Source organism: Haemaphysalis longicornis, unplaced genomic scaffold (genome assembly GCF_048455015.1).
Source record: "Haemaphysalis longicornis isolate Haplotype H1 unplaced genomic scaffold, Haemaphysalis longicornis Haplotype H1 scaffold_3, whole genome shotgun sequence".
Taxonomy (NCBI): Eukaryota; Metazoa; Arthropoda; class Arachnida; order Ixodida; family Ixodidae; genus Haemaphysalis; species Haemaphysalis longicornis.
Window position 1 is genome coordinate 38059702 of NW_027526335.1, and position 27216 is coordinate 38086917.

The 27216-nt window shown below is 46.1% G+C and overlaps 1 protein-coding gene across 1 annotated transcript in view; it reads left to right on the forward strand.

Moving 5' to 3' along the window:
- Positions 1–3500: 3500 nt before the first annotated feature.
- The window catches only part of LOC144175193 (uncharacterized), a 41732-nt gene continuing 18016 nt past the window's right edge, over positions 3501–27216 (forward strand). Inside the window, exons 1-12 of the mRNA XM_077704295.1 lie at positions 3501–3513; positions 5376–5485; positions 7011–7097; positions 9384–9466; positions 9894–9975; positions 10585–10624; positions 12127–12233; positions 13103–13240; positions 14516–14622; positions 16549–16731; positions 21829–21919; positions 24439–24533. Coding sequence (XP_077560421.1) covers positions 3501–3513; positions 5376–5485; positions 7011–7097; positions 9384–9466; positions 9894–9975; positions 10585–10624; positions 12127–12233; positions 13103–13240; positions 14516–14622; positions 16549–16731; positions 21829–21919; positions 24439–24533 — 1136 coding nt within the window. The remainder of the gene's footprint in view (positions 3514–5375; positions 5486–7010; positions 7098–9383; positions 9467–9893; positions 9976–10584; positions 10625–12126; positions 12234–13102; positions 13241–14515; positions 14623–16548; positions 16732–21828; positions 21920–24438; positions 24534–27216) is intronic.

The window sequence follows — 27216 nt, forward strand, 5'->3', positions numbered from 1 at the left end:
TTCCAGATGTTTACAGCGCAGACACACGAAAGACAAAGAAGAACGTTACACCACAAGCGCCGGTTCTTTTCAAAGGGTTCACTCCATCTCAAGGGCATGGGCAGAGGTGCTGCAGACTTTTCAGATCTTGTGGTGTAACGTTCTTCTTTGCCATTCGTGTGTCTGCGCTGTAAACATTTGACATGAACCAACAAGCCCGACTGGAACTTAGTGTCTCTTAATACCATTTCATGGAACTCTAAGCACTATAAGGTGAATGTAGCTGATAGTTTTTCAGAAAGCAAGAAAACTACAAGACGTTTAGGCACAGCATTCACAAAGCTGATTTTGCACCAATGAGCCGCTGTGCACTACAAAAGGCATCAATTATTTTTGTTTGAGTCCTTTCAACTGCATATTCACGGAGGCTAGAGGCCTCAACTTCGCGAGTGCTTACGAGCCACCGAATTTAGAAAACGGAAACGTGGTAATGAAGCGCGAATAGTACCACACTGGCCGAAACGAGGCGGCAGGAGCAGGGTCCTGTAACCTCGGCGTCTTGAATCAAGACCGAAAGACTGGAACAAAAATTGGCCGCGTATCTGCTCCTTTCGTTGCAAACGCCGTCAAAAGACGATAGTCTTTATCGGCTTTTGCGAAGTAAATGCCTCCCTTCGCTTTCCCGCTCACCTCTCATATTGTTCCTCTTGCGTCGCGCTCCTCCCAAGGTAAGGACGCCAAAGGTTTGCTTAAATCATTTTAAATTTCCCGCGTTCCACTGCTCCAAACCGGGTGTCTGGATGCGAACGCTGCCGTACGGCGAAGACGCGCGTTAATCGAGGCGCCATACTTCAACGTTTATAGAACCGCGTTTCCCTAATCCACGTGCGTTGCAAGCAGAACGTGTAACCTATCTAGTGGAACCTTGCGTAACTGTTGCCGGTTGATTTCTTAAAATGGCGCCAGAAGCTATAGTGGCGCGGGCGACAGCAGGCGACGGCGGAGTGAATTCTTTTTCTGCAGTTGATGAAGTATTTATATTGGGCAAAAGTCAAGCATGTTTGATTTTTTATAAAGGAACACTGCAAATATCACTCCTGTATTGATTTGTTGTCTCATATTTGCGTAATGTCCTGTTCTTCTTCAACAATGTTGACAAGTATGAACATTACACCGGACCTAGACGGGTAGATTTAGCTGTGACTATATAAGACTATTGCGCAGGCATTGTTTTGCTTTGGCCGGGTGGCTGAATCGAGTCACAGACAGACGGACAGACAGACAGACAGACATACAGACAGACCAAAATTTCTGGGTTTAAGTAGCCCAAGAAAGACTATCATCTTTAAAAACTGTGATGTTGTGTTCATTGCGATAACACGGCTGACCACTAACGAGACGAGGCTTACCAGGCCAATGCAGCTAAAAAAAAAGATGCAGGAATAAAAATACAGAAACGAAACAGCCGGAACCGTAAAAAGCTGATACGCATGCCAATGGGTTTCACAAGAAGTTCCACTTCTGGTTCCGCTTACACGGTGACGCAGAAATTTTATTCCGGTTACCGAGAGTTTTTTTTTTTTTACGTTATTTGAATACAGAACCAACCAACGTACAGTCTAATGTTCCGTTTAAGCGGCAATTTTGTTTAAGCGATTTCTGTTTATTCAGATTCTACTGTATGCCAAATTTAAGATAGAGGACGGTTAGCCACCTGGTCTTCGACGAAAAGATGACAGCTGTCAAACCTAAAGTGTCCATAATCTTACTGTCGTTTATACCGCAAGTGAAAGATGGCAACATCTGCAGCTTCGCTCGATTGCTGACTTTCAACAGGCCGTCTCAACTGTTCTGTGTACCTTGAAGCGTATAAATCATATTAAATTTCTCTATAATGACAACTACGATCAGGTGTTGTCTGTGAAACACTGGCCGGCGGGTATACTGGCTGGGTACAAGAAAATGCAAATGCAGCTGTGGTTGCTCTATTCGATTGCTGGTTGAGTTTACAAAACCCGCAACGTCTGATTAAAAAAGGTGGACCCCTTCGACTCCGATTTTTATTTTTTGTACCCTTGTGCATCGGGTGATTTCCACAGTGTAATAAAGGAGGCTAGCCTTGAAGTATCATATTGAAGCCATATTTATTTTTATTACTGCTACTGGGCATGAGGACGCGGGTTCAACCCCGCCGTAGTGGCCGTTTTTTTTTCCTGGTAGAGGTAAAAAACAACAAAAAGAACACACGTGCGCGGAAGTTTCAGCGCATCTTAACCATATTCAGGGGTCGTAAATTGCTACGCAGTACTTCACGAATTCACGCCTCATAGTTTAGGGAAACTTCCGCGCGCGCTGCACCGAACAATTTGCATTCGTGACAGCACCATCAACCAATATGCGCTGTCTCATAGCACGTGCCTTGCTTCTTTTAGATAGCGTATGACGACTGAGTGCTCAGAACGAAAGTAACGGAAAGGGCTGCCAACACGGCACATGCCCGCCAGCAGTAAAGTCGGCTCGGCACACAGCGCAAAAACGTTCCTTATATCGGCACGACCCATGTGATGGGTGCATTCTTTTTTGCAGGAACCAAAAGTGTCCTTGACTATAGAGTCATCCGTTCAAGATCAGAAGTTTCCACAGGTGGCTAGGGCTGTCGTGGGAATGGTGAGTACCTGGCGACGAGGAAGCGTAATGGTTTGTAAGGCGTTTAATTAGATCGAAGAAAGCGCTTCAGGAGAAAGAAATGAAATACGAGGAGGAGTTGTTGGGGCTCCTGTTCTGCCAGACCAAAGGCTGCCGCCGTGACCTTGGCTCGGTTGATCAGTAGGACCTGTTCTTGAAGCTCGTTAACGCGCAGCAAGCACTCCCATCTCCCAAGAGTAGGGCGGGAATAGGGGTGCGGTCTTTTCAGCGTAGCCGTACGAGGTAGGAGGAAGTTTTAGCTGTGTCCGGGCAGGGATAGCAGAGGCATGGATATGTTGTGCGAGATTTATGCATAAAAAACTATAGGTATGGGTTTAGAGTTTTCGAAATGTCTGGGCTACCTAAATATTCAGCGACGGGATTGGGAGGGGAGGTTTTTGGTGGGAAGCGCTGTAATGGTGGAAGATGTCGGCGTACTTTGAGGTTGTAGGAAGTAGCCGGGTAAATGGTGCCAATGGATCGTCACGCTTTTGAATGCGAAGAACAACGCTACTTTTCAATTGTACGTCAGAGCTTGGACATTCCTTCAATATGGCGGGTTAAATATTCTATTTCGGTTTATATGTTACTTTCAGTCAGTTTCCACATGTTACACTGTGTCTTCTTTATTTCTCATTTTGAAGATACGGCGCAAGCTACGGACCAAGTTCAACCTGCCGACGTACATGATAATGATCAAGCCTTTCTTCCTGATTCCCGAACTGCGTATCATGTCCACGCACCACGAGAAGCTGAGCCAGAACGGGACGCTAGAGATAACAATCGTCGAGTGTTCCAGGCTCGTGCTGTGCCACGGCTCGTTCCAGCTGTACTGCATGATCTCCCTGGGTAAGAAGGCTGGGCAGGCCGTTTCGCACAGCAGTAGACCGCGAATTCCGGCGCTGGCAATTGTGACGTAGGGCTGAAAGTCGGAACCACCCGCCTATGAACTATAATTCCCGGGTCATGAAGTTGGTGACTGCAGATGGCGTGCCATAGACTCCCCACACAAGGGACGAATCGAGATACTTGGTACACTTCATATATCGTTATTCATTTGAAACAGGCAACGCTATGCCTGGCCGCGAGAAGGCAGTGCACACTGTAGCGCTGAATGTTCCTCAGTTATGTGCTAACACTTTTGATTTCGGCAGCAAAGCCAAGCTGAGACTACATGGTATTGCAGTTTCCCTATAGTGTGAAAACTATACGAACATTCAACCGTACGGGGTTAGTTCCAGATGGAATAAATTGTGGTTAGACGGATTATAAGACAGAATAAAGCAAATGGGGGTTGAAAAGTGTAACAACAACGATTGCTATTCTTAAAGATGTACCAACCAGCCCAAATTTTTATCATGTTGAAGATGACAACGGGTATCTATTTTCCTGCATTATTTCTGCGCCCCCTGTATTCATAAGCACGTAATATATAAATTTGAAGCTGATCTCCAACAGAACTAACGCGGTATGAGATACGAAGTAAATGAATCCTTCTTAATAGTGCCTGCGACTATAAGTATTTCGATAATTTTTTATAGTGCATAAAAATTTAGTAAATGCGATCACTTTCACAGGTATTTATTTCGGACCGCAGTTATGCCGGACCGCAGTTATGCCGCAGTTATGCCGCAGTTATGCAGTTATGCCGTAGAAGGTGGAAGGTTGTGCATAGTCACCCGAATTAGTCACCCAAAACATTTAGTCACCCGAAACACCCCACCCTCCTTTCAAAACACGCTCATTCAACACAGCCCCAACCGGCAGGAAATTAGTGATGTGATAGCACTGCTTTTGCGGATTTGACGTGCAGGTTCCGGCTATCACCTCAACGCCTTAATTTTTCGAGCTACGGAGAGTCGACGAAGCGTGTCAGAAAACTCTGGTTCCGTCCGAACTTCTCGCCTTTGCTCGGGGCTTTCTGAGCGAAGAGGGGGACATCCCAAGTCCGAAATGCTTAACATGGGTTCTACGTTTACACTTATTCACACAATCTACGCATAAACAAAATACTGGGGTCTATTTAATACTGAAAGGCGGGTGCTCCCGGCAGGAAATTGTCGGACCATGCTAGCTGTTCCCACGTTCAGCTATTCTGTCGCTGGTCTGTTTCACCGCCTGCTTTTGTAGCGTGAGCTACACTGGCCGAGGTTGAGCAGTTTCGCGTGGCTCCTGGAGATCCGTGCTGCGCATGCGCGAGGAGCAGTGACATCACACGGCGCCCGAACATTGCTCGCTGCCCAGCGTCTGTCACACACCCCACGCGCCGAGCGTCTTCGCCGACCTCCATTCCGCATGTGGCGGCCCGGTCCACTTGATGATCATGCGAGGGGTGGCCGGTTGGAAACGATGGCTCGTGCGTCGCAGGAACACCGGCGTGCGCCTGTGGAACCATCTTAGCTCTCGGGCGATTGGTAACCATGCGCCGGAACCGCTTGATAAATATACATGTGTTACATAATACGTGTACCGTATTAGTGTCATTGATGCAGCAGTAAGCATGATAATAAAGCTAATCCTAGACATCCAGGAAAGCTAAGAATAACCAGCTGAACCTTAGTTCACGCTAAGTATATCCTGGCAGAGCCTAGCTAAGCCACTGCTAATTTTTTTTTACCGCTGTGCTGCTTTATCTTACCGTCCTGTCACAGCGCCAAACGTGGTGGAAGCCTAAAAGGGATGTTCTTGCAAATGTTTTTTTTTTGACGCAGATGAGAGCGAATGGATTGACATGGACGAAGTACTCGGCACACCATGGCGGCTCATTACCCTCGAGTTATTCAAACCGGCCGGCATGGCGGTTGGCGTGGAATTTAAGAATGTAAGATCCCGAGACCTGTCCTGTGCATTGCTACCACGCGCTTTTAGGTGCGGACCACTTTAGGGGTACGGCTTGCCGTCGTATTTCGTCCGCGGTCACGCGGCGTCAGGCGCCCCAACCGAGGCTTCGAGAAGATCCCCGCTTGCCCCTTGATTCAAGCTTCCAGTCAAAAGTTAGGAGTATACTTGAAGAAGACGTTTGTATAGGCAGAACCGTTCGAAATTCCTGTAACCGCTGGCATTGGTTATACATGTGCACATTATTTAGTGCAAAGAAAACTGCAGGTACAACTGAAACATTTTTGTTCTTAACCGGCAGTCTCCGCGTTCATGTAGTTACGAATGCTCGTTGGGCTGATCTTTACAATAGTAAGCGTAGAAAGGTGTGCTAAAAACTGCGTAGAAAGGCTGCGGCACGTGCGAGATCAAAACGAGCACAAAAGGAAGAGAACTCCCGTTCATGCTGTTCCAGGCAGAATAACAGACAAAAGATAAAAGGATGTCAGCTGTCCCAGGAGAATGCGCGCGAGCACTACGAAGGCGGGAATATTGAATTGCATTGACGAAAGCCATGTTCAGTTCATCAAGAGAGGAGTGAGACAGGGAGTGATATAGGTGTGGGGTGGTTGCAAAGAGTGGAGAACGGCTCCACAGTCCCTCTGGAGAATCACTTCTCCGCCTTTCACAGCTTCTCAAATGTGTGGCATTTGCCGTAAATGTGTGGCACTTGCCGTAAGCGAAGTAGCTAAATACTAAGCCGCTGGGTGTCAGTTTTGTAGCGTAAGCTACACTGGCCGAGGCTGAGCAGTTTCGTGTGGACCCTGGAGGGCCGTGCTGCGCAAGCGCGAGGAGCATTGCATTGGATTGGATTGGATTGGATTAGAAATTCAATTCAATTGGAGAAGGTGTGGGTAGAGAATTGGGTCTGCACATTCGCCGGTCTGCGCATTCCAGAGGAGGGGCGTCATAGCCGCGGCCGACGCACTGGCGCCGGCGCGTGTCCAGGTGAGCGCCTCCGTTGCGCAGTAGGCAAGTCTGACGGTGCGCCGGAGCCGCTTGTTAACCGTTTCGCGTGGCTCCTGGAGAGCCGTGCTGTGCATGCGCGAGGAGCAGTGTCTGGACTGGATTGAATTGGATTGGATTGGATTGCTGACGCTTAGAACATTCTACGTATATCCTGGCACAGCCGAGCTAAGCCTCTTCCAATTTTTTTAGGCCTGAACGTTATTACGTAACACCTCCCCTACTGACCGCTGCTTTTTAAGGCGTAAACCGCATTTGCGCTGAAGTGAGATACTGAAAGTCAGAGTACCTATCTAGGTTGCGTTGGGCAGTTCAGCGAGTGCCGTTTTCGGATCCGGGTACCACATGTTTGACCTCCAACATGGGAATAACCTTGAGCGATTTCCCAAATCCTCATGATAGCAGCCGTTAGAGTATTCGGTCTACTAGTTAAGTTAATAGGAGCACGTCACTCTCGCCTCATCTTAACACAGAAATGTTTTCCGTTTCATTTTACATGCCAGAAAAAAGTAGAAGGAAGGCCCCGAGAATGCGTCTACGTGGAGAACATGTCCCGCAACTCCCCTTTCGCCGCCGGCGGATTACAACTGGTAAGACAGTGGCTCCGCAAGCATCAACGAGTTATACAGTGGCCATCACTCAGCTATATGCTCATAGGAGCAACTCAAAAGCTATACATTCATGCTTTTATGCTAAGATTGAGACAAAATAAAAACACCAACGGTGTCTGGACTCCGATGTGGTAAACACTGAATTCATAATGTTCTTGCGAAAACTGAGACCAGCCGTCGATCTGCAAGGAATGTATAAGAATAAATGCCCCGAACACGGGGAACTGATGATAGTATATTATGTTGCCAATTTTGCAATTACGGAATTTATTTCGTGTTCTGCTCATTAGTATATAGAATACGACACTATAGGGGCGTAAAGGTATTATTTTGATTAACACTTTTGACCCTGGGTCTTAAGCAAATACGCCGGTGTGTGCGAGATTTCGGCGCACGTTAAAGACCCCCAGGAGGTCAATATTACGCCGGAGCCCTCCACTACGGCGCGGGCGCCATAGCCTGTTTAGCGGCGGCGCGTTAAGCACCGAATCAATCAACGACATTAACGAAAATTCTTCTCGAAATTTGAGAACAAAACTAAAACAGCCTGTTTTTTGAGAAATAGTTGAAGGATTCCCTTTTCGATGGATATTACCGTAGTTCACTTTTTGCTATAGCTGAACGCTATTCAAACGAAGGCATTGCAGTGAAGACCAACCTGACTTCGGGGGGACCCCAGGGACCGAAGTCTTAGTTTGGTTAAATGGCTGTAACTCAAAAATGATTGATTGATTGTAGGGTTTAACGCGCCGACGCAACGCAGGCGATGAGGTGTGCCTTAGTGGAGGGCTCCGGATTAATTTTGACCACCTGGGGATCTTTAACGTGCGCAGAAATCTCGTACACACGGGCGTTTTTGCTTTTCGCCTCCATCAGAAAAGCGGCCGCCGTGGCCGGGAATCGAACCCGCGACTTCGTGCTCAGCAGCGCAACGCCTTAGGCACTGAGCCACCACGGCGGGTGTAACTCAAAAATACTTGCGATACCAGCATTACTTATTGTTTGTGGGCTGGGTAGTTTTTAAGATTAACGAAAACAAGGAAAAACTTTTTTCGGTTGAAACTTAAAATTTTAGTTGTCTAGTGGTCTAATTAGATGTGCTGCCTCTAAATCGCTAATTACTAGCCCCACATGCTCAATTATTTGTTCGTGAGGTTACAGGATCCGAATAATAAGGAACACACACACAAAAAAGCGTTTCGCTAGAAACAATATTTTTAGGGCTGAAACGTTTAAATATCTTATACAGATTAAAACCACACTGCCCTCTGTAATAGCAACCGCAACATCCAGCGTATTTTTTGAAAACAGAGCACAAGAACATTTCGCGTAAACCTAATTTCAGTACCTTTAACATGCGGTTAGGAAGATTTTCACAAACGACTTCCTGTGAATAAACACTTCTGTTGTTAAACCCCTCAATGAGAAGAGCCGCAGGTAAACTAGACCTTCTCACAACGTTAACAATACTTTTTTTTTATATTCAAAACAATCTATTCGTTTTTGTTTGCGTTTTATGTTTCTACTACTTATGTTTGCATAGAATAACGCGCCCCAAAGGGGCCATGGAAACAAGTTCATTAAAAAGATTGCTTTGTCTGCAGAACAATATTACCAATTTTATCGCAACCTTCCCAAAAATAATGGATATATTAAAGAAAACACGTGTTGCTCTGGGGTCATCCGAGCCATTTTTCGGAACCTTTTCTATGACGTCACGGAATCTTAATTGTGCGATTGAAGGCCGTTGAACTAACCCATCGCTAAGGCGCATGACTGGGCGATTGTAGTGGAGCCTCAATCTCAGTTTGATCGCATCACTTGAATAATAACACGCTAACCCACTGTAAATTACGTTTGTAGCGCCAGCCCATATGCCATCACTCCTGCCCATACCACGTCACTGTAGCGCGAAATTTGAATGTTTTTGTATACTCCTCGCGTTTTCTGGTTGAAAAACGTCTTTTTTGGCTGAAATAAAACTGGGGGAAGCTCTGAAGCATAGTTTCTTCATTAAAGAAAGAAAACAAAGTTGTATTTTCATTCATGGCCCCTTAAGAATGGGACAATTATCCGGTTGTGTCTGACTTACGAATGCGTTGCTTGCTCAGGAGAACTGCGTTCAAGCCCGGTCGAAAACAATACCATTACTTTTATGATTATGAATATTATTTCTATTAGCGGAATGTACTGATGTAAATAATCGAGTCATACCCCAGGAGGAGTCATGCAATTAATTTTTCGTTCGTTTCACTTCACTTCCAGGGAGATTTGATTGTCAGCATTGAAGCAGTCCGAATAATAGATTATAAGCAAGCTGCGAAAGTGCTCTCCAAGTCTGGGGAACAGTGAGTGCCCTTTTAGGGCCACTTCCTCGCCATCACATATTTATTTATTTATTTATTTATTTATTTATTTATTTATTTATTTATTTATTTATTTATTTATTTATTTATTTATTTGAAAATACTGCAGTCCCTGTGGGCCTGTAGCAGGAGTGGGAAGAGCGTGCAATGTTAGTTAGATGGTTAATTGGTTGGTTAGTTATTTAGTCATTTTGTTACTTATTTAGTTATTTAGTTAGTTATTTTCTGGAAAGATTTCTCGCTCGCTTTTCAGCTGGCCTTGTCAGGCTTCCAGCCTCATTAAAGCATGTGCTGGGAAGGTTGCCGTGCCTCAGAATATGTATGACAGGTGGCGCCCTAACCGCAGCAGCAAATCAACAAAAGTATTGTTGCTACGCGAGAAGCGGTGAACAAAAATTAAATGTTTCAGAGTCGTCATGACAATCGAAAGGAAGAGTGACTTCAAGTGGGATAAGAAAACAGCGCTTCTCGCGCCACCGCCACAGGACGCGGTAAGTTCTCCGAAGTTATTCTAGGCCCCTGGAGACGATAGTACTGCTTGGGCTGCTTCAACACGCAAAACAAAATTTGCTGTGTCAGTCCGTCCACCCATCTGTCCGTTCGTTCACCTGTGTGTCCAGCTGAGCTAGCTGCGGTAAACATACCTCTTGCTAGTTTTTTTTTTTTTTCAGTTGAGGTCGGCGCAGTTACCAAATTCAGTTGTATAACATAAATATTTTATATCTTCATTACACTTATTATCTTCGTTCATGATTTCACTGCTGCATCGTACACCGGCACCAGACTCCGCAGTGTTTTTATTGGTCTGCGGTGTATAGCCTGAACTGGTCACGACACAACAAAAGCGAAACTCAAGACCTGTGCTTGCCGGACTGCAAGCTCGCTTGCATGATTGCTCACTCGTTAGCTCAAAATCGCTGGCTTGGAGAGCAACTTTCCCACATTTAAATTTCTCAAGGTAATGCGTATCTGTAAGCAATTATACATTTGTAACGTTTTTTTCGCTATGCCGCCTAATTTTTGGTGGAATGTATTAGGTTGCGTCGAACATATCAGCGACATTTTGTTCATGCACTCGTTCGGCGTAACTGTGCCCGCAGGACGAGACGTCGATGCAGGGTTCCGGCCGAAAAGCTTCGAGTAAGTTCTTTTAGGGGCGAAGCACCTTAGGACCTCGCTTTGTCCGGGGCTTGGCGTCCGTGTACACAGTGTTGCGCATGCGCCAGGAGCATTGAATTGGATTGGATTGGATTAAATTGAATTGTGTCGGATTGGATTGTGTTGGAATTGTATGTACTGTACGCACGCGTTGTCACTCATCTACATGCGCGAGTGGGCAATGCCACGGGTGATTTACGGTAAGCACGATCCCCAGTGCTTCGCCCACTCGTCATGATTCACTTCGTGGAGATGCGTGAATTTTCTTTCATTGGATGAGTGCTAGCACGTTGCTTTTCCTAGATTTTAAAAGGACCAAGGGGTCGGGTGTCGCACAGAAACTTGGCACGTTGTTACCAAAAAAAAATCACGCCGGTGGGCTTACAAATTCGCACACGTAAGCCAACTTTCAGCGCAGAGCAGATGAGAGAACCTGTTCTCCCCCTGCGATATACGTCGTATAATTCAGCAGTCTGCTCGTAATGTGTACACCACACGTGAGCAGTAAAATATAAAGAACACGTCCAAGTTATCTGATTTGGCCGTAGTAAGCAGTTGACCGCCTGACGTTCTTCGTCCTTATGTCAGGAAGTCGTCTGTTGCTTCAACATCACTATGTGACAATAAACATTAGAGCTACCTCTACTGAACAAGAACGAGAAACAGGTCTTCCATTTCAGGCCTCCTTTCTCCGTTTCAACCATTTCCCTCTGTAGGCATGTGCCAAGCTTTGACGCCACACGCATGAAGACATGATAAAGAAGCACCCATTTTGGGAAAGCTGCGATTTGCATGTCGAGATAGAAAACACAGATAATTCGGCAAAGCTTGGGCCAAACCGCATCTACTGGGTGAGCCGCATAGATGTAGTCATCATGTTTTTCATAATGTAACTGGTAATGTATGGGAAGCGACCAATCCCGTTTCATAGAGCCAGATTTTGCCGGGCCAAGGCATTAAAATTCCTAGACGTAGGCCAAAATGAATAAGCGTGGGTTACGACCTTAATATTCTTCGTGAAAAGAGGACAAGAAATCAGGAACTTGTATGACTACCTTGAACAACCACACTCCAGCCGCACCGTGAATAGCTTCGGTGATTTTTTACAGGCGATATAAAATTATTTTAGCTGTGTGGAAAATTGGGAAAACGTTCGTAATATGGTTCTCTCTTCAATATTGCACCAACAAAACAATACAAAATGATTCGATCCTTTGGTGGCCAGATTTCAATATTCGCTGTTTAGTGCGTTTAAACGCGCCTGTCGTCAAGTAAAGCTACAAAACAGAGCAAAACAAGGCAACTTCAAACAGGGCAACTTCAGGGCAAACTTCAAACAAGTCAACTTCAAAATCGACTTTGGTTGATTTAATACACTTCTACCGAACTCAGGGCTTTGGGTGATCAAAAATTTCTGTTACCGGAAAACCTGTTGCGGAGCGAGTATTTCGAATCTCTCCAACTGAAATCTTGTTGCCACTCAGCCGCCTCAGAAAGAGCGACGAAGAGGGGAGACAGCGCAGCCATTCTACAAAGAGCGAAACAGAGGGGCTTCCCCATAAAGCGTACCACCTACGTTCTTTCCAACCGAGTAAGTGCTTTCAATATCACTGCTACCTTTTCTACGAGAATAGCCATGGATGAATCTAAGACGCGCAATCTACTTCGAGAAATAATTTCTCGTGAACTTGGCTGATGACGATTCAGGCAGTTTAGGGATGAAAGAGTCGTGTCTGAGGGGATTTTCTTCATAGTTTAAGCGAATTTTTCGATGCCAGGCACTGAAACAATTAGCTTAGCCTCTATTGTACACTGCCTGACTGAAAGCTGTCGCATATTGCCTTTGTTGTTCACCTTCTTTGTCCTATGTCTACAACGGTGAAATTCTTAGCTTGTTCCACATAATGTACGCTTCAAAGTGTCCGCTTCGAGTAAGCCCGGATAGGCGGAAACTCATTGATTAATTGATTGATTGATCGATTGATTGATTGATTGATTGATTGATTGATTGATTGATTGATTGATTGATTGATTGATTGATTTATCAATTGATTATTTTATCAATTGACCAATTGATGAAATGTTGATCAATTGATTAAATGTTCATGTCGCGGGACATGAATCCGCGCCCTGCGCCCTTAGGCTCAGCAGCACAACGCCATAGCCACTGACCCACTGTGGCGGGTGATAGGCGCAAAGCAGATGACCAGATGGGACGCAACACACCCATTGGTCAGAGGCCTAGCACGTCACGACTGATACGGATACGAGACAGACGCGAAACGAACTATCATCTTTAGATGACATTTGCTGCAAAGCGAGCAGCTACGCGGCCATTCCTCTTGTTACGCCTTCCTTAACTCCAGGTAGCCCACTTTCGCTAACATGATAAAGCTTCGGGAAGTCCGCTTAGTTCTGTGGCGAAGACCGCTTAAAATGCACCAATTACGCTTATCCTAGGAACCCGTGTTTCTGGAGTCCTTCACCTTCGATATAAAGAACCACTACCGGTACATCAACGTGGGTGTCTGGAGTAAGGGTCAGATCCTCAGCCTACAGGGTGTCAAGAAGCCACGAATTGACACCATGCTGGGATACGTAAGTGGCTGCCTCCCTGTAATGCGCGTGCCGTGTGTCTGGGCACTATTAAGAAGAAATAAATGTGGAAACCACTCATGCAAATCAGATAGCACAGTCCAACTTATTATTAGGTGCCATTTCGCTGTAACTATTTCGCGAAGGTCAAAGTTACGTACAAAAAATTCACGGACCCTTCAAGGTCGGAGTTTTATACAAAAGCTTACACCACATTTTAAGTTTTATGTTTTAATGAGCAACAAGCGTAATGTTTTAATCTTTTATTTTAAAGAGAATAGCTACATCGCGAATAGAAACAAGGACACAGAAAGACGACGGGACGAGTGCTTACTTGCAACTAAATTTAATACGAGAAACCTTGCAGCTTTTATATGCACTCTTTGTGTTCACATCAGTAAAATATAAAAAAAACGCAGAAAAGAGACGTATAACTTCTGGTATCACAGCACCATATCAACACGCGTTCCCGCACGTGGCACAATCTATACAGACACCAAATTAAGTCGTGCCTGAAGTACAGATGTTGGAAAGTAAATCTATTTTGGACAACGCCATTGACGCCCGGCTTACACATTTACTCCATGCCTCTCAATTTCGGGTGCTTCAATTATTTCGCACGTAGTTTGGAAGTAAGTTGGAAGTCAGTTTGAAAGCCAGTTGTAAGTGTGCGCTCGTCCTCTCGTCTTTCGGTGTCCTCGTTTCTATTCGCGCTGTAGCTATTTCTTAAAATGAACTACCAACTCACCCAACAGTACACTTTGTTGAGCTTCAATCTTTTATGTAATAAACGACACATTTTAACAGGCAAAAAGCCGCAGCCCGTCAAATGAAACTTTCCAGTTTTCTTTCATAAACTCTCTTTATGCGCAGAATGAGGACTAAGGCAGACATCAAATTCCGAAGCTTATATCACATACCGCAGACGTGAGCCCGGAATGTACACAGATGCAGTTAGCTGAAAGTTGAATCCAGGAGGGCGCTTGTGAATATGGTGAACAACCGCGTCTGTCAAAAGGCTAAAAGTCTGTATTCAATTTCAATTCATTTTAAGATAATTGAATATAGGCTTGTAGCTTTGCGACAGTAAGTCTACATCACTAAATCCCTATCACTAAATGCTATAACTAAACGCTATCACTAATGCTATCGCTAAACGCTATCGCTAAATAATATCACTAAATGCTATCACTAATGCTATCACTAAATTATACCTATAAATGTGCGAGCATACATAATAGCACTGCAATTTTTAATAAACATGTTCCCGCGTCGCAGACGTCTATACCTGTGTCCCATGTGCTCGAGGAATGCTTGAAGACCACTGAGGGCTACCACGGGGAAGTCGTCAAGCTTCTTTGTCCGAATTTCACCTATGTTCCGAAGTAAGCTCTTCTAAAGCTGTTGGAACATTGTAACCTTTCTGTTGCAAATCCATTTTTGTTGGGGCCACAATCAAGGGTACAAATGTTCAGTTTTTAGAACGGCTCACAAATCAAAAGTTTTAGCAGAGCACCTGAGAAAACATGCGTTCCAAAAAAGCAGAGTCTTGAAATCTGAAAACAACTACAGCGCAAAAACTTCTCCAAAATGTTTGTCTAAAGGCAAGCAAGCACGTGGTTATCCGTCACGTTTACCTGTTTTTGCTATTTTCTTTTTGTGGGCAGTAGTGGTATACGGTTTTCGAGTACTGAACCAAGACGAAAATGGGTTCAAAAATTATGTGGGTTCCAGCAATTTTCGGCTACGAAATTTATTAAAATTTGCTCACAAGGTTACTTTCCTACTGCACTAAGTAAATTTGGATTCGGACTGGAGTACACAACCGGTGTCGATCGCAAACGTGAGGTAATAGAGGAGGGAATATGCAGGGTCATACGAGTTCTTCAAAAGGTATTGTTGCAAAACGTTTATTTAGAAAAAGGAGAGGGGACAGCAGAGAAAGAGGTAGGGGCGGTGGGTGGACATTCTAGTCCGGTAGGCAACGCGCCATCGCCGCTGCTGCCTTTACCCGAAAGACCAGTCCTCCTGATCTAGCGCACAACTGCGCAACGCACTGTTCCGTTGCTTTACAGCAGGGTGATAGGGGCTGGGGGTTCAGCGGGCACATCCGTGCAAGGTGCGGGGTACTGTTCGGTGTGTCGCGCGGGGGAAGTTGTGTGCATAGGTGGGGAGGGAGATACCAGGGAGGATGACATGGTTGTGGTAGATGTGAGTTTGAAGTCTTCGCCAGATTAGCGTAGGAAAGGAAGAGTGCAGGGTGAGGTGAGAGATAGGTGCGTCGGGAGGTCCTGTGGTGGTACAGGATGTCGGTGTAGACTTGGGGGAGGGGAAAGAACAGGTGGGTCGTGGCTGAGGTTTGGGCGGCCTGATCGTCTAGGAGTGGCCGGTTAAGGAGATTGTGGGCCGTGGAGTGAACCACTGAGATCTTTCCCAGGGACGGATGTGTGCTTGGGTGTCCACACGAAGCGGATAAAGGGAAGGGTGGGGCTCTGAAATATGATACGGAGTGAGGGTGGAACCACCACACTGAGTGTAGTGGTGGCAGGCGGCTTGTAATCCGTAAATATATTCCATTCTATGGAATATATATTCCACTCCATGGAATACATGTAAATATATTCCATTCTTCTACAGTGTTCCTTGATGATGAGTTTCGGATGGAAGTATCGAGGGTGGTGGTGTCGGAGCGCACTATGACACCTACATGAGCCGTTGACTGGGTACGGAGGCTGTCTCGGTGTAGAGGGCAGAATCATTGCCGTGTTTTCGAAGCAGGAGGCGGGTCCGATCCTATCGTCGTCCAATACTGAACATGGGATGCGCATGGCGTGGTATGGGAAGGACCACGATGTTCATGTGTAGGACAGCGGGTATTTGTAGGGGGTATCAAAAGTCTTCGCCCCACGTCGCCCAAGCTTATGCAGCAGGTGTCGGTCCGTTGGGGTGAGCTATTTAGCTGCAAGTTGTTGTTTGTGGGTTTATGTCTCATGGTGTCGAATTGCTGTAGCTGTTCGGTCAAGCCGTATTGGTCAAAATATACAGATGCTCATATGCTTCCGTGCCTAAAAGTCGGATAAATGTATCTTAATAGAACCCGAACAGCACACGCTCGTGTGATGATTTCCACGGAACCCGTCTTTACCTGAAGCTCCTGTTGCCTCGTTCAAGCATGTGAGATAAGTGTAGTGTTACACTGCTGGCAGTAGCAGGTGGCATTCGCCACTCTTGAGAAGTGCTTTCATGCATTTATCCTTCCATTTGATCAAGGGCGTTCGACACGGTCGTTCTGTCTGACGCACCAAACGCAGGGAATTCCACAAGTACGCCACACTGGCCGGCTTTGATCCACGCCTCTGCTACGGAGACATAACACTGCGCTTCCTCTTCAAGGGTGAGTACAAGGTTAAGGGCACCCAGCTCAGCTTCGAGGTCGGTCGTGCGCCCAAAGACGCTGAGGAAGAAGGAGCCTTCGGACCAGCAGACACAGCGCGGTGAGTGACGATGCCCTGCTGCACTACCAAATACCAAGAAGCTACTCTCTAAGGCGATAATCACGTGACTCAGCGTTCGGGCAATGCACTCGACTGAACAATCCATTGCAGCCAAGAGAGAAATTTTGGCACACGACAATTTCGCGCATGCGCTTTGACGGAAAAATACTTGTGGTTGATTCATCTGTCGTAGGAATCGGTAAAACACGAAAGAGTAATATGCAGTGAAATCTGCAGCTGAGCCTGATGTGCGGGTTGGCGGCTGCCTTGTGGGTGTGCTTGGCGAGCGACGTCCTGCTGGCGGCTATTGCTTCGGCAAAGGTGTACTGGCGCCATTTCCGGGACGCATATTACGTCAGTGAAACCTTGGTGCATCTCAGAATAAAAAAAACTTTCGGGTTAAAATATATACCCCGAAAACGAACAACCATAAGTATAACGTGCTCTTTAGTACGCAAGAAGACCCTGTGTGCAGGGGTGCACCCTTTACAGGCTGCTCGCTTCGTTGTACTGGCGTCATTTCCGTAACGGATATGACGTAAGTGAAATCTTCATGAATGACGAAATAAAACACTTTTGTGTTAAAATGGTAATTTACGTTGTGGCATCCCGCAATGCAGGGATGATTACGTTCTACATTTCATAGTGCCACTGCAAAAAATACTGTTTGTCGCTGTGACACAGAGCAACCACGTGGTCGCCTTGGAGGCATTACGGGCTGAATGTCACTGCTCGTTTTCGGTGGCTGTGCTGTGTCCGTCATGTCCAACTGATAGCGTCTATGACACGGGACAATAGCGTGACCAGCAGACGGGCAGCAGGCTCCCCTTGCGGTTAGAAGCGCGACACAGAACATTGTAAACAATAATAACGGGGAAAGGCGAAATACTCATTAACATAAAACTTCCCCACTAGCTCGTGCTAAGTCAATTGCGAGCAGTTTATTCTGAGCCTTCAAAAAGTGCTACAAATATTAACGAGTGAGATGATCCTTCGATCCTTCTTCACAATTCTTCTTCCAGTGTTAAGATCTGACAAATAATGCGGCTTTCACAAAAGACACATGTTTACTGAAGAGTGGCACCACATTCTTGCTTTGAATGCGTTATGGTAATATCGAACAATTCCAAGATAGTCCTAAATCAAGAGGCATCGAACATAGGCTCCACCACTGAGAGTAACAATGACAGTGGTGAGGAGTTTAACGACAATTTTGCGAAGTACTGTGATAGAGAATGGGACAAAGAAGGTGGGAGGGTGGCTCCGTTCAGTGCGACCAGGAGGTTTACCAAAATGACAAGCTGAGAAACGCTACAAGGGAAGAGGAAGCAAACGAGGGCTGTGACCACGTGTTGTGACGAAGAAGTCCGGCGAATAAAAGCAGGAAACTTCTGACGAGGAAGTGGCGAATGTGTGAATATAGGTGGACAAAGGATGTGGCGTCCAGTTTGACGAGGATGTAGATGGAGGAATGTATCGGAGGTAGTTTCAGTGAGCGCGATGAAAGAAGTTAGCGTATCGGTGTGACAAAGAGTGCGACAAAGTGTTATCTTCGGCTGCCAGTCACCCTAAATGCGTCATCACCTTTTAATAATTTCGAGGCATTGGTTGACAAAGCAAGAAAACGTTCGTAAATACAATAGGGACATGCTGTTATGCATCATTTGGTATGATGTATTCCACTCACCGCAACCTGTTATTCAGAGAAATCACGCAATAAATTTACACTCGTTCCGTATATCGTGAAGCTTACCCGTTGGCACCATATCTACTCGCGCACATCACATTCCCTGTTGACTGCCGAGATGGGGGATGGAGGGTTTTCATCGCAGTGTCGCCCTGTGCCTTCAAAGCACGTTTTGAAATCAAAACTGGGACGACAAATACTTTTGTTTCCATTTTTTAATTGATTGATTGTAGGGTTTAACGCGCCGACGCAACGCAGGCGATGATGCGCGCTGTAGTCGAGGGCTCCGGATTAATTTTGACCATCTGGGGATCTTTATTGTGCGCCTAAATCTGGTACACACGGGCTTTTTTGCTTTTCGCCTCCATCAGAAAAGCGGCCGCTGCGGCTGGTAATCGAACCCGCGACCTCGTGCTTAGCAACACAACTTCTAACCACTGAACCACCGCGGCAGGTCCATTTGTTAATTTCGTTAATTTCGTCCCAATGAGTGTGATGTAAACTTGCAATTTGTAGCAGTCTTTTCCGAGTACCCACACAGCCAGGACCGTGTAACGCCCTGTATTTTCCTAAAAACGCAGATTGGGGGAAGTTGCACCTGTAATCGTTATAGTAGCGTAAGTGGAGAAAATTTCTCAAACAAAATTCTGGCAAAAAGTAAGTAAAATATAAAAAATGGCGAAAAGTTGCCAACCGTCTAACGCCCTGCATTTTGGTGGAAGTTCGCCGGAAGATTCTGCGGAAGTTCCATGTGTAATCGTTATACAGTCAAAACTCGATCTAACAAAACCCTATCTTACGAAATTCCTGATCTAAGGAACAAATTCGGGATTCGGGTTCCCTATACGGCTCGATGCTTTTATGAACTGGAACTAACGAAACCGTGTCAGCGCCATTGCCAATTTAACAAAGTATTTCTATAAACACACATTTAAGAAACGACCAATATCGAATCTTTCGTCAGAACGCAAGAAGATTATTTCACCATGTCAGGAAAAGAACAACCGGGCATCCATAACGGAGTTCTACGATATAAACTCAGGAGTTGCGTGGCCACGGATTACGGCGTGCTGGCCAGCACGCTTTCTCCAGTCTTGAAAGGACAGAAAGCCATTACCCATACCACCAACTGCGGAGGCTCAGTGACTATGGCGTTGTGACGCTGAGCCCACGGACGCGGCTTCGATACCCGGCAGCGGCGGCCGCTTTTCTGATGGAGGCGGAAAGCAAAAAACGCCCTTGTGTTCGGAACTTCGGCGCACGCTAAAGATCATCAGGAGGCCAAGATTAATCCGGAGCCCTCCACTAGGGTGCGCCTCATCACCTGTGAAGTGTCGGTGCGTTAAACATGATCATCGATCAATCATCATCCGTGCCAGTTCGCCTGGAATTGCTTCAAAGAAAAAACTTCAAGACCATCCCGCACGAGATGTTGCAGGAAATCCTGTTTACGTGGTTCACGGATATGTGAGAGCCAATAACATTCAATTCAGCGGGTAGTGATGTAACAAAAATGGCAGCATCTCCATTCCGTGGATGATGGCCAGGGTGCGGAGTGCGGGGACTCGAAATGACATCTAAGTTGCGCCCCGAGTGACATGCGATTTGCGCGCCGACCATCGTTCGATTTTAGGCGGGAGTTGCACCTCGATTATTCCCTAAATAAAACTGCAACTCATGGCTGAAATCGAATTTCACTTTATGTTCGCTTGATGGTGGGGTGCGCACAGATGAATGCAGACGGACATTCGGTGGTCCTAAGGTACTCCACACCGTTACAGGCCACGGAGTAAGCCCTTTGACTCTAGGGTACTAACTCATGGTCGTAGCCCAAGAAAGACCTGCCCATTTCAGCGCATGGCATTCGGTTCCTTCTGGTTGAGCGCGAAGATGAGGTCCCGTATGATTTGATCATTGCGCTAGGGTTACATGCCATTTGGAGGTCTAGAATGGCTGTGCGACATGCGGACCCGAATGCGCTCACTGTAAGCAAGTATTTTGCTCAAAATGTCAGGCTGTTGTATGAAGTGTACAAGTTATAGGGCCCCGAACCTGAATGGTTTCCTGTTTTAAGTGCAATGCACTTCTTAAGCGACCCTGAACCTGCGTCCACCGGCGATGTCCGCGCACGTGGAGATGTGCGCGCGCAGCCTGGCCGATGACATGGAACATACCCACGTAGGGGATTGGCCAGGAATCTCCTCGTCTTCCTTGGCAACGTGGGGAGATGGGCGCGCGCTGCCTGGCCGCTGACATGGCACATACCCACGTGGGGGATTGGCTAAGAATCGGGCGTGAGAAGGGCTAATGCACCGCTTAAAGGAGTACTGACACGAAATTTCAAAGCTGAGATCCGCTCTAGCAATCAAGTACAACGACAACACAAATAGGTGTCTGTGAATAAATGCATCTTTCTTTCTTTGTAGTTGTGTGTGTGTGTGTGATCGCTCTTTCGCGAACATTACCGAACCGCGCAAATTCAACTCGTGCATTCGCACTTTCACATTCTTCCCCTCGGGGAAATGCGGGGAATTTTTGGAAGAGCTGTGAACTTTTGATGTTTATTTTAAGTCCTTCCGTCAGCCAAAGTTTGGTAGGCGATTTTTAGTTTATCCGTACGTGTGTGCAAAAGGTAATAAACAAAACAAAACGGTCGCAGCCAAATCGGTAGGACGACTGATATTAACTTCGTGTGCTCTACCACACACAGGCTCGAATCCTGCCGGTGCCTGTGTGATTTAATGCTATGCACACGGACGCGGACGGACATTGTTCTGTCCTAAGGTACTCCGCGCCTGTGTTTCGCATAACTGCTGGCGTGCGAGGACTTCACGGCAAGCCTCGGCTGGCTTATTACTTCCACAGCGGTTCTTAGGCACATTGAGAAACTATCGGCTTTATGCCAGATTTATGATCTTATGACAGTTGCTCGGATGCGTCTCCCTTTAGACATTGAAGTTATGGAATCAACTGCTTGTAGAATCACAGTCCCCATTTTACGATGTTCTCGAATTAACGAAATAATTCGCGGTTCCCGGAGACTTCGTTAGATCGAACTTCAACTATAATAGCGTACATAGAGATAATAGGTCGAACATAATTGTGAAAAATAAAAAAAATATTGCGCAAAATTGTGAAGTTGGCAGAAGTTTCACGGTTATTGTGCAAAATTGTGAAGTTGGCAGAAGTTTCACAGTTATTCGTTATAATTGCATAAATAGATATAATTGGAAGAACATAATTTAGAAAAACCCCCAAAAATTAGCTTTAAAGAACTTATACTCTATACAAGCGGCATAACAATGCTGCGCATTACTACAGAATTGTTCGAAATTTTGGAGATTTCTTAACTATCACTTGTTATGTATAAGGGTGTCATAATGTTCACTATTTATCTACACTGCCTACAGGGCCGCCTCTGTGTCTGCGAAGTCACTGCAGCACGACTTTGAAGAAGTCTTGTTGAAGAAAGGAACCCTCTGCAAGTACTGCACTGCAAGGGTAGGTTATCAGACGCTGCTTCGCAGGAAATCAGGTAATAAGCGAGAATGCAATGCATTAAGTCATGACAATTACCTTTCGAATCGTCTTGGAAAGTTTGGGGGTAACTTCTCCAACCTCTTGAACCCTAATCTGCAATTGTTGCTGTGTCAACACCAGAATGCAAAAGCGACCGAATGGAAACATTGTCTCCGCAATGGCGACACGCTATCGATCCTTATTCCAGTGGTTTTCCTCCAGAAGAAGCACCGTGGCTAATGCTAGTGCACTGCATGAGTCATCGACGGCACATAGTGTTTCAATAGTAACGGCGTACTTGTTCGACTGCATGGTTGCTCCTTTCACTTGCTGTATTTTTTTTCACTGCGCACGAAACTGCATTATTTACAATCAGTTTTTGAAGATTCATTGCTGGAACATCAGGAATGTCTGAGCATCTCTTCCTTTATGATGGTCAGCGCAGACGAAATCCGGACAAGAAGCGTAAGGGCGACACAAGCGCTGTGTCGTCTTTTGTCGGCTCCGTCGCTTGTGTCGTCCTTACTCTTCTTGTCCTGTTTGTGTCTAAGGTAGCGAATTGGGCGAGTTGGAGTGCGTTCATGATGGTCAGCGCAGACGAAAACCGGACAAGAAGAATAAGGACGACCCAAGCGACACAGACGACAAGACGACCCAGCGCTTGTGTCGTCCTTACTCTTGTCTGGTATTTGTCTGCGCTGACCATCATGAGCGCACTACAACTCGCCCAATTCGCTACCTTATTACATATCGTCCGACTCCGTCGCAAAGCTGTAGCTCCGCCTGGTGGGCACCCCTTGGCCACGTTTCAGAAGTCTCCAACGCGGCGTTTCTCGCACGTCCTTCGAGCCCCGTACGGACCGTGCCCAGCGCATTAACGGTTTCAGTGGTCACATTTGCTCGGTTTAGCCGCGCCATTGGCTGCCTGTCACTCCTTTTGCTGGCTACCACTGTCACAGTTACGTCGCCGTCGTTGCCCCTCTTTCCTCTTTTGCCGCTCGCACTGGCTGCAGAGTCGGTTCTACAACGCGTACAAGTGGTCACGGTTGTCACAAGACCCGCTCCAGGCAGACGAGGCTCGCGGACTGCGCTTCTTGTCGTTTCCATGGCAACGCGACCTACGTTGCATTCGGAAGGGCAGCTCTTCCGCGCACCCTCCCCACTCTCTTGTTCGCAATTTGTATGCCTCGCTTTTTGGAGACACCGACGCTGGACCACGCGAAAAACTTCTCTACATACCCCCATTTATTTCAGACGCTACAACAAGTCCCATTTAAAAATTCATAATGATAGCAATTATTCACTCAAAAGCAATTTTTGGAACTGTCGGCAAGGCCCCGGGACCATGGGCGCAATTTTCTTTTGCGAAAACATGAAATGCCTCCCGTGTCGAAAACTACGACGTATTGTTTACCGTTTACAGCAGACACCAAAAAAAAAAAACAGGAAAGGGGGCGCAGAATAAAAATACGGGAAAAACACGAATTTAAGTGCTGTTTCTTGAGGAGGCTGCTGTAGCCAACGGAAATTACTGGATTTAAAAATATTTGGTCCATTTTGCCCTGGGTGGAAATGAAATGGGGGCCTTCGGAGGGCAAAACAGGCTTACGGCGCTTCACGGTTCCGGCTGAGTCACCTTTCCTTGCGAGTGCGTCTTTGATGACGAGAGCCAATGGGGAGGAGTTGCGCGTGGCATAGGGCTGCTTAAAGAACCGGCATGTCAAGCCAATCTCTTTCACCCCCCTTCCCTCCCCCGGTGTGTAAATTAACCCTTAGTCGTCTATAACCGTGCGCCTTTATTTTCATTCGTATTTTGCCACAATTGATAAGGGCAGTAGTCACCAGACACAAAGAGTGAACAAATGTTGGTCTTTAAGCACAATTTCCCAAATATCTTTCTACCTAACTCCAAAACCACAAACCTGTGATAACCTGTATTCCGGACAATTCCGTCCAATTAGTACATATAACACGGTGCTACAGTCAGATGCTTGTACCACAGCAAAGCACATTTGGTCGGCTAGGGCAGTGTCCTTTATATAAAACCAATTAAAAATACCGCTTAAAATTGCGCGACCTTACGAATAGCGCGCGCGCTTATCTCGGTTTATAATGAAACTAAACAGGTACAGGTTCAGACCTCTTGGCATGTCTTAAAGTAGCCACGACATAGTTCGCTATCGTGTAGTAATTGGTATGAACCAAGTATAAATTTCACTTCTAATAAACGTGATTTTCTGCTAGCCAGCACCCAAGAAATTACCTAAGTTACCTATTATAGTGCTGCTCTGTAGACGTGGCCCTATGTCTGCGAATGTCGCTACTTCGGTCCTGACCTGATTATGAGCCGTCCCATGGTAAAGAAGAAGCTATCCCGCGCTGAATTTTTGACCAGTGGTTCGTGAGGACTTTTGTGAAAATTAAGAACTCATTGCTTGTCTTGTATGATTTGTTTAATCTGAACATCCATGTACGCCTTCTATGTTCTCCCCTTTCTCTAGATCTGGCTCAATTCAGGCATGCGCTGCAAAGTCTGCAGAATGATCATTCACCGCAGGTGTTTTGAAAAGACCAGGGCACGCACTTTGTGCAAACAGTAGGTATCAATAGCTATGCATACTGCAGCATGCATTTTTTTTTCTTTATTGCCTGCTTGGCGACAACACAACACGCACTGTTCAGTACACAAATTACTAGCTCCAGCCACCAATCGGCTGAAGGGAGTGGCTTAAAACATCTTAAATTGCGCTAAAACATCCAGAATGGGTAACCACTCAGGCTCTTCCGGCATCACTCGATAAACTTCTCTTATATAAGCAACGCTTTCAATGAAGTACTCTCGCACTGTGCGAGCATCCTCTTCGGCATTTTGAACCGCCATGCGAGTTTTCCACATAGAATGCAGACTAAGTGCCATGAACATATCATAGGGCACGCCTCCATCATTGTTTACGGGCAAAAAGCGAATGCCATAAGGCGTTAATGGGAAGTCTTTTTTCAGGGTTCGTTGGAGGATGTCCAAGTGAAACACCGCATCCCAACAGTCCAGAAAGATGTGCTCAATTGTTTCCAGCTTTTGGCATAGTCTACAGTTAAGTGTCCATGGGTGTACATATAGTCCTTTTTCTTGCAGCCATGGTTTTACCGGAAGCGTGCCGCTATGAAGTTTAAAGAAGAAAAATTTAACAGAGGAACGTACTGGCATTCGTTTCACTCTTTTTAGAACATCTTTTCCTGAACCCACTGCTTATAACTGAGCATGCATTTTGGTCACAAGTATAGCTACATCCCTCAGTAAATTTCAAAGCAGGTATTCTAAGTGCAGAGCACTTTAGGTGCTCGCCTTGTTGTCCTAGCTGACTCGCTCGACCCAAGTATACAGAGCACCAAGGTGGCATCCCGGGGTAACGCTGTTGTTCGCGGCGTACCCCATAGGCTTCGAAATTCAAGTGGTTTATATAGTCATAGGCGTTCGAAACTCGTGAAACGCTGACGCTTGTCATACACCTTCTTGTTGTTTAGCGCAAAGAAAACTATAGGTACATTTGAGGAAAAATATACGTAATTAACCGGCAGCGCCCGCGTTTCTTTAGTTAAGGACGCCCGTTGGGTTGGTTTTTACGATGGTAAACACAAAATGTGGCAGTGCAACGCCGGCATACGTGCGGGGAGAAAAGCACAAAGAGAACAGAACTCCCGCTGGCGCAGTTTCAGGCTGGGGGTGCGCGAGCACTGCGAAGGCGGGAAATTTGAATTGCATGGGGTGGTAGCAGTAAGCGGATAACGCCGGTACAGCCCATTATGGCGAATCACTTTTCTGCACTTCCGACAGCTTTCACAACGAGTATAACGGCTTTAATTTTTTCTTTCCATTATTCTCATGTCTCTTTATCACGGCTCTATGATGGCTGCGAGAACACAAAAAAACTACATTACTCTTTAACTTTAAATTACTTGATTAGATAAAAACTGACACAGCTTTTAATCCAAACTTCACGCTATATAATTAAGAAAACGAGAACGGCTACGCCACCCACTAGCTCATTTTCCACACAATAGAACCATGACGTATTATGGGCTGCAGTGCGATTGGCTGAAGCCGGCAAAAGCAAACGCAAGCTAGGCAGAGCTTATAAGCTTGCAGAACGAGCTATTTGCACTTAAATTTATTGCATTTTTTTATAGCAGTAAAAATTGCGGGATGAGCCCAGACGTAAACAGAAGCACCAGTGCGTGCTACGCGCCCTATGCCGTTAGAGCTGCACAGCCGTCCAGTTTCACCTAGCTCACACTGGCTAACTGGCATAACGAAATTGTCTCCTAGTACTCTGTTTTTCGGGCATACCCAATGTCTCACGAAGCGATTACTATCAACCGTCAGAGATATTAACCGGGTACAAATCCGGTCAAAACCCATGGATGTTCGGGCAGTGGTCCTGGGCACAGTTTCATACTAGTACATGCAGGGTGGTGCGACGATAATTGGAACAGTTTGAATGAATGAACGACTTTATTTAGAACACTCTAAAAAATGTTTCGTAGAGAACCGCCGTTCTGTTCGCGCTCAAACTTCACACCAAAGTCGCATTTTGTGGTCTATTTTGTTTGCCACCGGGAACAACGACGGTACTTACCTGGTTGTTCTGAAAATAATTAAAAACGATTTTCGCCTATGGGACAAAGGCGGCTGATGTGGACGTGCGAGCCAGCGCAAGTTGATCTTGGAACTACGGTGCCAGTTGGGGTATGCAGAGCGAAACGCACGTTTGACATTCACGGTAGAAAGGAGCCAAATGGTGCAGCAGACGGTCAGAAAATGCACCTAGGAAGGAGCCAAATGAGCTAGCAGACGATCAGAAAACCCGCTTTCACATTTTCTGATCGTCTACTACACCATTTGGCGCCCTTCTACGGTGAATTCCGAACGTGCATTTCTCTCTGCATACCCCAGGTGGTGCCGTAGTTCCAAGATCAACTTGCGCTGGCTCGCATGTCCAAATCAGCCGCCATTTTCCCATAGCCGAAAATCATTTTTATTTATCTTCAGAATAACCAGGTAAGTACGGTCTTTGGTACCGCTGTCAAACAAATTAGACCACAAAATGCGACGTTTGTGTGAAGTTTGAGTGCGAACAGAGCGGCGATTCGTTCTGGAATTTTTTTTTAAATGTCCAATTATCGTCGCACCACCCTGTACTAGAGGGAAATCTGTCGCGGTAGTCGCGGGCCGCCGTGGGTGCCGCCATTGCCGCTAGCGACGTTCCTGGCGTATTTCGCTT